Source organism: Candoia aspera, chromosome 18 (assembly GCF_035149785.1).
Source record: "Candoia aspera isolate rCanAsp1 chromosome 18, rCanAsp1.hap2, whole genome shotgun sequence".
NCBI lineage: Eukaryota > Metazoa > Chordata > Lepidosauria > Squamata > Boidae > Candoia > Candoia aspera.
In genome coordinates, this window is record NC_086170.1 from 4,255,966 (window position 1) to 4,269,055 (window position 13,090).

The 13,090-nt window shown below is 50.7% G+C and overlaps 2 protein-coding genes across 2 annotated transcripts; both read left to right on the top strand.

Moving 5' to 3' along the window:
* The first annotated feature begins 82 nt into the window (after positions 1 to 82).
* CPTP (ceramide-1-phosphate transfer protein) lies at positions 83 to 5,358 on the top strand. Its single transcript, XM_063317433.1, has 3 exons — positions 83 to 98; positions 1,502 to 1,740; positions 2,458 to 5,358. Exons 2-3 carry the CDS (start codon positions 1,619 to 1,621, stop codon positions 2,978 to 2,980), a joined length of 645 nt encoding a protein of 214 aa, XP_063173503.1. The 5' UTR covers positions 83 to 98; positions 1,502 to 1,618; the 3' UTR covers positions 2,981 to 5,358.
* A 2,858-nt stretch (positions 5,359 to 8,216) lies between these two features.
* TAS1R3 (taste 1 receptor member 3) lies at positions 8,217 to 12,769 on the top strand. The gene is made up of 5 exons (XM_063317381.1): positions 8,217 to 8,501; positions 9,372 to 10,128; positions 10,755 to 10,978; positions 11,250 to 11,370; positions 11,779 to 12,769. Exons 1-5 carry the CDS (start codon positions 8,235 to 8,237, stop codon positions 12,708 to 12,710), a joined length of 2,301 nt encoding a protein of 766 aa, XP_063173451.1. The 5' UTR covers positions 8,217 to 8,234; the 3' UTR covers positions 12,711 to 12,769.
* The last annotated feature ends 321 nt before the right edge of the window (positions 12,770 to 13,090 follow it).

A 13,090-nucleotide genomic window follows, 5' to 3' on the forward strand; every position in this document is an offset into this window, starting at 1 on the left:
GAGCGGGAAGGCGGGAAGTGAGGGCACGAGGAGGGTTCTTATTGGCGGCTCTGAGAAAGGGGCTGGCTGAAACGGGGAAGGACGAAGGGGTTGCTAAGGTGAGTGAAGCGCCGGCTGGGGAGGAGAGGGAAGCCCCTGGGGGGAGAGGGAAGCCCCTCCCCTTGCAGGGCGGGGCGGGGCTAAAGCTGGGATTGGGAGCCCAGCGGGGCAGAGGCCTAGAAACGGGGGTTGCTTCTGCAGCCACCGATTTCTCACACCAGGGTTAATAACAAGCCCAGTGTCTACACAAGGTGGTTAGTTATCATAACAAGCATCCTTCTCTCCCATCACTAAATCCCTTGAGGAGGAAGGATGCCAATAACAAACCGGAGCCATTTCGGAAATCTCTGAATCCAGAACAAGCCTGGAAACTGAGTTGGCCCCTTTGGCCTGCTTTTCGGGCTAATTTGGGCATGATTCGCACGAATGATAGGCTTATTAATTAGCCCTGCTTGCCTATGGTTCAGAGGAGAAGGTCTTGGGTGGAACTCGGCACTAATTATTTCCGGCTTCCTTTTAAACGTTAACCAGGAAAGGACAGGTTAGGAGGAGAGTGGAAAATTCCCGGCCTGGATTTGCTCCAGATTGGCCCCGCTTTGCCCCGGCGTCCGTGGACTGCCCTTCAGCTGGATCACGCCAGGCTCTTCCCCTGTCCTGGCCTCGGATTCATGCAACACGCTTGGACTTTGCATTTGCCCCAGTACAAATGCATAGAGTATAGAGTCCCTCCTTTGGGGGGAGACGGGCGGTGACAAAAATTGGACGGATGGAGGGATGTGGCGGTTGCCTTGGGACCCTGTGCAAAGCTTAGCTGGTTTTAATCTGGGCTAGAAACTAATCCACTTGCCTGGATCAGGCTGCCTGCCCCCAAGCTAACCCAGATTAAAACCAACCGGGCTTCCCGTGGGGTCCAACGGCCACAGCTACGTTGTTAACTGAACGAGACTCGGTCTCAGGCGAAGGACCAAGTCAGTAACCAGGCTACTGAACGCAGTCTGTAAAGCAGGAGAAGCCGAGGAGGAGTGACCGAGCCCCGGAGCTTCGGAGGCTGAGCGGCACCGGAGCCTGAACCGCCCTGATCCTGGGGGTAACTACCCCACACTTGGTTACCCTGTCCCGCCACTGTAAGGAAGCGCATTGTTAGAAACAGCGCCGAAGGAGCTCTGGGCCAAACACACCTGAGATATAAATGTATCCTGAGGCAGGCCTTTTTCCAAATAGTTCTTTTGATTAAGCCGTTTTAATGGGGGGAAGAAAGCAGACCAGCTCAGGCTGCTAAAAGCTGATGGCTAATTCTGCCCCTGCCCACCCCTGCGAAGAAACAAACACATAATTTGAAGCTGGAATGGAAACACTACCCCAGAGCAGGATGTTTTGACAGCCTTCCCAAACAGCTCTAGATCACCTCCCATTACCCCTCCCTTTTCAACGACTATTCAGAATTCGTTTCGCTTTCATTCAGTGCCAGGAGTCTGTTTCTGAATAAAACAACGGACAGCAGAAATATCTTCTAACCTGGAGGTTCCCCCGGGGCCCTTGTCCATCTTCCTCGAGTCTCCTCCGTTTTCCAAGCTTCGCCATGGCCAATAGCGAGGACAGTCAGGGCCTGAAAGGCGTGCTGGTCATGTTCCAGAGCTGTCTGAACAGCAAGGAGGAAATCCTCATGGACCCATATTTAGCAGGCTGGAAAGGACTTGTCAGGTAAGGTTCAGCGCCTGGTCTGAGCTCGGTGCAGAATGCCCAATCCGTTTTGCCACTGGGCAGAAAAAATAAAATTGCTGGGATTAGAATATATTAGAGAAACCAGTAAGAAAATCAAGCTGTTTTCTATATTATAGGCTAAACTTGGGAGTTCTGGCTTCTAGGGCAGACTGGCTCTTGTTTCTAGGTCAGATCGAAGTCTTTCAACCAGAGTTCCAGTCTCACCTAGCCCCTTCCAATGTTGGCTGTTTTGGGAGCCTCTCAGCCAAACGGCAAATGGGTTTACTCTCATATACCCTGGAAATACTTTGTCATTTGAGAAGAATAGTTAAATTAACCAGACGGAGGCAGGTCATGTGAACAAAACCACTGCTGACCCAATTAAAATGGGGCTCAAACCCCAGCCTTGGATTCTGCAATCTTCCGGTAAAAAAATGATGGGAAACAAAGGTTAATGAGAGATCTTTTCATCAAAGCTGTCATGCTCTGCCCAGTGAAACCCTGAGCTTATATGGCAACGTTTTAGTTCAGACCTCACCCCGTGAGAGATGGTCAGTTTTTTCCAAGGCAGTCCTGTGGCTGCCCAACTTCCCTTGGACCTCAGCTCCCACTAGCCCAGCCAACAGGTCCAATAGGCCTTGCAGCTTGACAAATCTGGAAGGGGGCGTAAATTCCCACTACTTTATCATGACAACATCTTGTTTTTTTCCTGTGGAGGTTTCTAAACACAATGGGGCCGATCTTCTCCTTCATTTCCAAAGATGCGGTGACCAAAATCCAGATCATGGAGAGCTTGCGCAGCAGCGAGCAGCAGGACAACTACCTCACCCTCCAAGCCATGGTGGACTATGAACTGGCCAACGGGCTGGTGGACCTGAAGCTGCTTGGCCCCTACCCCTCCTCCGGCTGCCGAACTATCCTTCGCCTCCACCGGGCCCTCCGCTGGCTGCACCTGTTTCTGGAGGGCCTGCGGACTAGCAACCCGAGCTCCAAGACGTCGGCACTGTGCACAGATGCCTACAATGCCTCCCTGGCCAACTACCACCCGTGGATCGTCCGCAAGGCAGCCACCATGGCCTTCTATGCTTTGCCCACCCGGGATGCCTTCCTGGAAAACATGAAAGTGGGCACCACCGAGGCGGCGATAGAGATGCTCAGCGAGGCTCTGCCCAGCATAAGCAAGGTCTACGATATCACGGAAGACCTCTACACTCAGCACAAGCTCCTGGACCTCCCCTAAGGGGGTAGGATCCCGTCTGAGAGCGACAGCTACTGCACAGATTTCTGCCACCGCAGCGGAGGCCTACTCAGAAATAATCTCCTGCTCGGATCAATCAGGCTTCCTCTTAGAAAGCTCTCAGGCCTTCAAGCCGTTCGTCTTTGGGTTTCTGGCACTGAGATAAAAAGCCTTTATGCTCCTTCCCCAATCAGAAAGCGATTGCTCTTCTGCCTTTTTTCCTCCTTCCAAAAGCTTTGATCCAGAGATGCACCCAGTCCCTGATCTTTCTCTCTCTCTCTCTCTCTCTCTGCAGCCCACCATGGTTTTTATAGCCAGTTTCTTTCCAGGAATGGCAAGGTTTCCCTTTCTGCTCAGTCAATCAATGCCAGGGATTGCTTCATGAAGGTGCAGCTTTCTTCCAACCCAATTAACCTTGGAAAGGGCTTTAATTGCTGGCGAAAATAGGGTTGGGGGAATTTACTCTGGTGTGCCGAAAGACATCTGATCAGAACCACTCTTCTTGCCTGGGTTTGGTTGAGCCATTCCTTCTGCCCACAAGCAAGCCTAGAGCGGGGGAGTTCCCAGCCCAAGGAATGCGGGCAGAATTTCCCTGGTCCCTTTGATAAGGGTTTGAATCTAGCCAGTGGTCAGGGAGATGGGAAAACACAGATGCTTGTGATCCCTTAGAGCAGGACTGGGAAAAAAAGCCCTCCCAGGAGTTCCTGAGCCATCCCTCTTGGCACCCCCATCTCACTGATGGAAAGGATGCTGGGAGTTGTAGTTCAACATCTGGGAGCCCACTCCTGAAAGCCGTTTGAAGCTTCTCAAGCGTAGACATGTGCTTGAGAAAGAAATGCCCAGCAAAATCTAACCATTGGTCCTCTGCCAAATGTGGAGGAGGAGGAGGAGGTGCACAAAGCCCTCACAAACAATCTGTCTTAGAAACAATCTCTCTTAAAGGTGGCTGCTTAGCCAGCCTCTCCCTTCAGCTTATGACTCACTGACAGAGAGGTAGAGCTGGAGGTTTTGAAAACGACCCTGGTTATTATCCATGTGCTGATCGCTTGACAGCTGCATCATCACCCAGCAACTGGAAAGCATGCAATCTCTGTCACCGGAAGAAAAAATTAGCAGCTAAGACAATCCATTGATTACCACTGCCTAAATAAATCAGGTATTCCAGCTCTCCTTTTCAAAATGCCCTTTCTGCTTTCTTTATATAATCTTCCTTTTCCTGCTTCTTTGGGCACCTGTGTCCCCTAACCTTTCCTCCAGACTCAGTCCACCTTGGCAGTGCAGTTAAGCCTTTAAGTGGTCTCGGGCTGTACCTTCCCAGCCTCCTACACAAGGGCATTGGCCTGGCTCTGAAAGAGGCTTAAGCCAGACAAGAGAATCAGCTCCTTCGCAGCTTCACCTCCACCCTTGACAATCAAATTATTGAGCAAGTTCTGTCCAGCAGACTCGTGCCCCAGAGACTAAAAAACACACTTTCTGCGCTACAGGCCAAAAAGAAAACAAACCAAGGGGCCACCAGTGACATGAAGATCTGATTTCCTTATAGAGCTGGTAACCAATCTCCACGCTTACTGATAACACTTGCAACTTTAGACAGCTAGCGTATCAAGGAGGCGGCTGGGGCATAAACGGATAAGCTACATTTCTGCTTTTAAGGAGTCCGCACACATACCCCTTTTAAAGCAAGGGCAGTATTTAAAACCAGTATTTGTGTGCAGTGAGAAGCAGCTGTGCCACTTTAATTCTCAAGGCTCTGCCTCTTGGTTCCGTTGCGTGCCTGGCTGTGCTGGAGCTGTGATGCCTGCACCTCCACTGGGTGTTTCATCCCTGAAGCTTTTTAGCCCAGTCCTGAAATAGGCATCGCTTGTGCTTAAGCCCCACTGAAATGAATGGGTCTGAGCTCAGACTCACGCCGGGCAAACGATGCTTCTTGGTTTCAGTGGACTCTGAGCAGCCCTGGATTATCTCTGCCTGCAATTTAAAAAAAAAAAAAGGGGGGGACGACAGTGGGAGCCCTGCCTCTTTCATGCCAAGACTTAACATTAAAAAGCACTAAAGCCTGGCACAGATTAAGGCTGTTGCTGTACCTCTAAAATTAAGACAATCCAGGAATGTTTATGTCTGTGTGTTCAAAGTGGGACCTGTGTGTATATATATTTTGGTCACCGTGATTTGGGAGGATTCCACGTTGTATTTCTTTCCGGGTGCCAGTGCATTTATGGTATATTTTTGTACTTCCTACCTCTTGTCTGTTTAAATTACAAGTGCTTTGTTTTGGGGTGCCCCAAGGAACCTGCACCCAGAGCCTGGATGTACTCTGCAATGCCTCTCGTCCTTGCCTCCTGCATTGCTCAGCCTGAAATAAACGTCTGTACTGCAGCTTGGAGCAGATGTGTTCTCTTTCGGGAGCTCCGACAGCTGGAAGATGGCAGGGAACAAGTTAGGGACAGAAAGGCCCTTCTCGCCATCTTCGCCCCACAGCCCTAGCCTTTTATCGTAAGAGCAGACCGGCCTGCCCCCTTCCAAACAGTACATTTAGGAACAGAGTGGAACAGGAGACTGGTTAAATGGCGCAAACTGCCCTCTTTAGCCAGGTCTTGCCCAGTGGGAGGGCCTTGAAGGAGGGAAAGTCCCACCCCCCTAGATGAAATCAGCAGAGCTTTCACCCATTTGCCTCCTGCATGGAGAAGAACCACCAAGAAATCTTGAACTCTTGGCTTTCAGCTCTTAGAGCAGTGTTTCTGTCATGAGTAAGGATGGCGAGCAGGGGGCTCCCATCCAGACTGTCAAGCGCATGCGTAGCACTGAGGAATTGGTCAGCCATTCAGAGAGACACAGATCGGGCCCGCCTTAACCTTTGGGGTTTATATGGCTGGGTTTTCCCACGCTGCTTCAGTTTGTTAGGATTCCTGTTAAGTACTAGCAATAAACATTAGAGACCAGTTCCTTGTCTCAGCGTGGTTCCTGGCTGTTAGGACAGTTTCTCAATCCTGGCCACTTTAAGGTGGGTGGACTTCAACTCCCAGAATTCCCCAGCCAGCCATGCTGGGGAATTGGTTGAGAAATACTGTCTTAGAGACTCAACTAGAAGGCTGCAAAAGAGGTGTAGAACCTCGCTCTGAATATTTTCCAGGCTAGCATTTGACACCCCCAGGCCCTTCTTACCATGGGTGGTCACCTGGTCCCTCAAACACCTGGCGACGTTGCTGGGATGACGACGTCCATCCTCTCCTCTTGCTTTGCCATGCTGTAATCCCTTGGACTGACCTGGACTGACAGCCCATTTTGGCAATTCAACTTCCAGCGCATCCCACCGACTTCAGCTGCTTTAGCTCAGCCTGCTGGGTATGGAAGCCCAGCCTGGCCCAAATCACAGTATGCAAGTCCTTTTTTTAAGTCTCTGAAAGGCCAAATATTAATTTACCTCCTCTACACACAACCTCTACCTTTGCTTTTACACACAGACACACTTCTTTTCATGCCAGAATAAGGGCACTTTTTCCCCCCCTCTCCATTGTCCTTCCTCTATTGAAGCAATAGCCTGGGAACAAGAACATACAGTGAAACCATTCCAGGAGTTATATTTTCCTCCTTTGTTTTATAGCCTTTGAGGAAGACCGGGCCATAGGATCATTTCAAAAATTGAGCCCTAGTTGTTTATAGCTGAGGAGGATCTGGGGGCTGAAAGGCCAGGGGCCCATGATACAAACAGGAAGCAAATTCATGCTGGCATCCGGGGCATTCCAAAATAGGTTGAGATCCAACAGGCAGGGAGCAAGTCCCCTTTCTTGGTATTCCCCTTTTCGGGAGAGATGGGCGGTGATAGAAATTTGAAAAACAAATAAATAAAATATTCTGGAATAAGAATAGTGCCAACCCAGGGAACCCTGTCCTACTTCTGATCTCAGTCAGGCAAGTCATTCACCCAAATCTCTCCAAAGTCTGGGCGTGCCACAACGGGCACATGTCATTTGCAACTCCTGGATATGGTTTCAAGTTTCAGCAACTGCAGAAAGAGACTTGGCGGCTCTGGGGTCCCCTCACCCCAAAAAGCTACTCTCCTGGACGTGAACAACGTAAACAGAACCTTTTTGGATCTGGATAAAATCCCGGTGATGCAAAGCATAGGTTTGGACACGATTCAGTCCTTTCAGACACGGGCTTCATCATTTGATCAGGGGACTGAATGCTTGACATCATAATGTGTACGACTGTAGCAAGTCACAGACAATTGGTCTTTGGGGACCCTGATTTGCCCCGCAGTCCTTCCTGTAGAGAATCCAGATATTTGCCCTTGGGGAGCACCTCCAGTTTTGCATTCAAACCTCAGGGAGAGGAAATGCGGAACACGGCCAAGCAATGGGGGGTAGCCAGTCCTTCCTCCACACCTATGGGAATGTGATGATTTGCTAAACAAATTCCCTTAGGACGCTCCCTCCCTCTTTTTTAGCATTCTAAGAGGGTTCCACTTGCGGTGAACTGCTGCTTACTCAAAAGCCGCTTTTCCAAGCAGCCCAGGAACATGATACTATTGCTAATGCTCGGCATCGCTTTCAACTGTGCCTTAGCCCAGAAACATCGCTGCATGTCTTCCCAGTTCAGGAGGCCGGGGGACTACATCCTGGGTGGCCTGTTCCCCTTCAGAGTTGCCGCCACCAACCTGTCCAGCCAGGTTCTGCCCGAGCTTCACAACTGCGGGAGGTAAGAACAAAGCCAAGAGAAGCCAAGTGCGAGGGGCAAAGGTCCAGGGTTTTTAAGGGTCCAGTTAAATGCTCAGCGAGGACAAAGAAATGCAGAACTTTTGTTCTCAGTGACAGCCCACCAAGCAACTATGGCCTTTTTCAAGCAAGTCCATTCCACTCCCCCGTCCTTTTGATTTTCTGACTTCCTGCCCAAAGGCCAAGTCAGTCCCTGGGATGTTTTAATGACACTGATTTTGGTTTCAACTGCAGCAATTTTACAGCTGTATTTTGCATTTTGTTTCACTGATGTAAGCTGCCTCGAACACTTCCTTAAGCTGGAAGGTGGGCGCAAAGTTTATTTAACAAATATAAATCAAAGGTATTATATGCACAATTTATGACACGACGTTTTTACTGTATCCATTGTTGATGACTATGGGGTCATGTAAGCTTCTCTGTATAATTGTTGATAGCAAAATAGCCCTTACCAATGCCTGCTGCTAAGAGCAGGGCACTGCCAGATCCTGCCCATTTTGCCACACAGGTTCCACCCAGCTGGCCACATCTGGGCTCTGGGAATGAAGTTCGCCATCGAAGAAATCAACAACTCCACAACGCTGCTGCCGGGGATCCTGCTGGGCTATGACATTTATGACAACTGCATGGAACCGAGGTTCACTCTCCAGCCCAGCCTGTTGTTTCTTTCCAAAGCTGGGACTACCAGCCTCGGGGTCCTGTGTGACTACGCAGGCTACCAAACACGTGTGACGGCTGTCATAGGGCCTCACAGCTCAGAGCTCTGCATGGTGACAGCCAGGCTGTTTAGCCTCTTTCTGATCCCACAGGTAAAGAGGGGGGTGGCCTTCTGAGCAAGGGGACCCATCCTGACACTTGTCAGTCTGGAGCGGTGTTCCTCAATGCAAATTCAGTGGTCTCCTGGCACTAACAAGTTTTCTTGTTAGAACCAAATGGGTTTCAAGCAAGAAGGGGCTGATAATTGGATACTGACTATATCCTCTTTATTACCTTCTTTATTATCTTCCTTTATTCTTTATTGCCTTTCTTTCCCTCATCCAAGAATTCTCTTAAACTGGCAAAGAACCATATTCAAGTCTTTCTAAAAGTCGACCCAGAGAGGCATTTGCCCTGCAGAGTACTAAAAATAGAAATGAACAACAAGTGACTAAATTAAAAAAATAAGCATACAAAAAATTTAAAAATTAAATCGCATTAAAAACATTTAAGTTGAATTAAAAATTGACCTGGGCCATTTTGTGCATTTAAAAGCACCCTTGTTGATCAAATGCTAATAAATCCAAAATGGCCCAGGTCAGTATTACAGCAAGCCTCAGCCTAAGCAGGATCAGAGCCAGCTAGTTCATGGACAGAAGACCACCAGGAAATGTTAGGAATGTAAGCTAGACTAAAGAGCTGAAAAATAGCCCCCCAAAAGGCAAGGGCTTCAGTGTTGTTGGGAAAAGAACTTCATGTACGTATCTATGAAATTCCCAGAAGTGAAGCTCAACAAGATGACGTCCTTATCTTACTTAGATTTTTTAAAAGGGGAAGGAGTCTAATAAAAAATTAAATGCAGAATCTAGTATTGTGTAGCTGGGCATCTGGCCAGATGCATCAATGATCTGGGATAAGGCCGTTCCCATCATCCAGACACCCGCAACCGAATGCCTGATGTGACTCTTGTCTTCTGGTTCAAGGTCAGCTATGGCGCCACCACCGAAAGCCTGAACAACGAGGGGCTCTACCCCTCTTTCTTCCGGTCAGTGCCCAGTGACAAAGGTCAGCTGGAAGCTATGATGCAGCTCCTGGGGGTCTTCCAGTGGAATTGGATCTCCGCGGTGGCCAGTGATGATGGATATGGCCGTGAGGGCCTCAGCCTCTTATCCTCCCTGGCGGAGAACAGAAGCATCTGCGTTGCCTACAAGGGGCTGATTCCCTCGGAAATCCTGGAGCCCAGCTGTCCACGGTTGAAGCAGGCAATCCAGGCAATCGACGAAACTAACGTCAACGTTGTCGTCTTGTTTTCCAGTGAGCAGGCGGCCCGAGCCCTCTTTCGAATGTGGGTCAGGTTGGGCTTGGGCAAGAAGGTGTGGATAGCCACCCAGACCTGGGTAGTGTCTGATGCGGTCACCACCCTGCACCGCATCCACTCCATTGGGACCGTCATTGGCTTCGTCATCAAGGGAGGGGAGGTCCCTGGCTTCCAAGCGTATGTCCACAACCTCTTAGACCTGACCCAGGAGGACAGCTTCTGCCAGGCATCTCAGGCCCAAGCGGAAGCGATGAGCGCCAACATTCAGGGGCCACCGTGTGAGCAGTGCGGCCACGTTTCGTATCAAAATATCACAGCGGTGCTGGATCACCACCAAACGTTTGCTGTCTATCTGGCTGTGCACAGCGTAGCGCACGCGCTCCACAGACTGTTGCGTTGCCAGAGCGGGCACTGTACAAAAGGCGGTCTCCAGCCTGGTGAGGTAGGTGAGATGGGGACCCGGTGGACCGGGGGTGAGTGGGCAAGAGAGCAAGTGGTGCGGGCTCGCACACAGCGACCGTTTGGTAAGAGCACCCAGGGCACGGCCTGACCACCTGACAGAGCTTCCCAATCAGCTCCTTTGCAAACGGCCTGTTTCTGTATACAAGGGCAACAAGCAGTGGAAGAAAGCTGACGGGGGCAGAGCTGGGTCACTGGAGGGAGCTCGACTCCTTAGAATCACAGAGGTGGAAGGGCCCCCTGAGGCCATCCAATCCAACCTCCTGCTCAATGTAGGAATCCAAACTAAGACAGCTTCTAACTTCTACTGGAGCTTGTCCAAAGAAGTGGGGGCCCTCCCTCCCCGCTCAGGGTGTTGGTTCTACTGCTGAACTGCGCTTACTGCTTTTTTTCTAACATTCAGTCAGAATCTGCCTTCCTAGATGCTTCTGTCTCCTGCACTTTGGGATGAAAGACCTCAGGTCCTAACTTTCTTCTGGTTCCTGGTGTTTCCTCCTAAAGCGACGAGGAAGGTCTGCGAATCCAAAATAAGCCTCAGACAGCACAGCAGGTACGATCCATCGTCTCTAGGGATCCTTTCCCAACCCAGCTTCCTGTTTTTCTCGGCAGCTGGTTCACGAGCTGAGGAAGGTGAATTTCAGCATCGGCAACCAGGCGTTCCGTTTCAGCCAGGACCGCAGCACCCACTTGGGCTACGAAGTCATCTGGTGGAGCTGGCGAGACAGTAGGATTGAGCCCGTCAGCGTGGGACATTTCAACCAGACCTTGCACATCAACAGGTCCCTGGTTCGGTTTCACACCGCAGATCAAAAGGTAAAAGGTTCCTCGTCCCCGGAAGAATCCAATACAGGAGGTGTTTCTCCCAGCCCAAATAGTTTCATTCCAGTGGTGGTGGTGGTGGGGGGAGAGAGGAATATAAATACCAGGCCAGCAGAGAAGGTAGAAGACGTGGAAAGAAAACGAAAAGCGGGCTACGAGAAGAAAAATCAGGGATCTGAGTTTGGGAGGGGAGGCCAGATAGGGAGCTGGGCGGCCTTTATCAGAGATGGACCAGGAATGGCTCCCTCTCCCTCCTCCCCTCCAGGCACCCCCGTCGGAGTGCCTCACTACATGTCCACCCGGGCAGGTCCGTCAGATGAAGGGCTTCCATCTCTGCTGCTTCAACTGCGTTGACTGTGAGAAGGGCACGTTCTCCAGCTCCACAGGTGGGGAGAATCTCTGCCCAGAACACACTCCCTGCATCCTGGGGAGACGGGACAGACACGCAGGGGGAAGCCTGTAAGCACCCTTCGCCCTGAACCGCCATTCTGCAGATGATGAAACCTGTTGCTGCCCCACGTAATATTCACGCCCAGCAGGCCGGCCAGCACAGGGGATAGTTTAGAGCAGTGTTTCTCCGCCTTGGCCACTTGAAGACGGGGGGACGTCGACTCCCAGGATTCCCCAGCCAGCCAAGTTGAAGCCCACCCATCTTCAGGCAGCCAAGGTTGAGAAACACTGGCTTCGAGCAAGAGGCCGTGATCCCAGGAGCTCAGAAATACATTTAAGGCATATGCCGTCAGGTAACTCACTGCTCATTGCAATGTGCGGCCCTTTCTGCTGCTCCTGCCTAGGTGACTCCGCCTGTAGACCCTGCCCTGAGCCCCAGTGGTCTCCCCAGCGCAGCAGCCGGTGCTACAGCCGCAGCGAGAGATACCTCTTCTGGTCCGAACCCTTGGTGGTCACCTTGCTGAGCCTGCTGACTCTCGTCTTCGCTCTCACCTGCCTGGCAGGGACGCTCTTCCTGAGATACCTCCAGACCCCTGCGGTGCAGGCCGCAGGGGGAACCATGTGTCTCCTGGCTCTCTTCGGCCTCGCTTTGATGGGACTCGGCTCCGTCCTCTACGTTGGGAAGCCCAATGCAACCACTTGTCTCCTGCAGCAACCCGTTTGTGCCCTCTGCCTCAATGCTTGCTTCTCCACCATCCTTGTCAAAGCCTTCCAGATCACGTTGGCCAATGACTTTGGAGACAGCCGCCCACACGCCCTGCACTTTCTGGCACGGAGACGGCCGTGGGCCGTTGTGGCCTGGTGCTTCCTGGTCGAAGTCTTGCTCTGCGCTGGGTACCTCTATGCTTCCCCGCCCCTCCTGGTTAAAAACTACAAATTCTTCTCCTCCCAAGTTCTCCTCCAGTGCAAAATCCAGTCCTGGGTTGCTTTTGCCATAATCCACGGCCACAACAGCTTCCTAACATTTATCTCTTTCCTCTGCACCTTCATGGTGCCAGCTTCCCCCAGGCATTACAACCTTGCAAGAAGCATCACCTTTGCCGCCATCACCCACTTCGTCACCCTGGTGGTCTTCATCCCCACCTATGCTTCCGTGAAGCAAGACATCCAGCCAGCTGTGCAGATGGGCGCCATGCTGCTCTGCATATTAGGCTTGCTGGCCACTTACTACCTCCCCAAATGTTATATTTTCTACTTTAAGCCGGAGCAGAACAGGCTAGACTATTTTCAGGATTATACCAAAGAGAGGCAGCAAGAGAAAAATTCTCAAGATTAGCTACGGGGATGTTCTCTGAGAGAGAAAAACTGTTTCTATTAAGAATATGAAGTCTAAAAATTTTATTAGCTTTGTTTTAAACACGGGGACCATGGGCTTCCCAGATCTGCACACGAACATGTTTGTCTGTGCAGAGAGAGATGTATAAAAGTCCTGATTTCAGTAAACCAATCTATTCCAGGAAGGCTGTGCCACTTCAGCTGCAATGTTAAACTCTTGAGCGTAGATTGAAAAGTAGTATTTTCTCAGATTACAATTTCATGCATTACTGCAAACAACGGGAGAAAACTTCACTTCATTTAGCTTATTCTCCCGATTGCATAAAGCTGAACATGTACAAATGTGCTAAGCTTTAATAAGTGATGTGTAGCCAGCACATC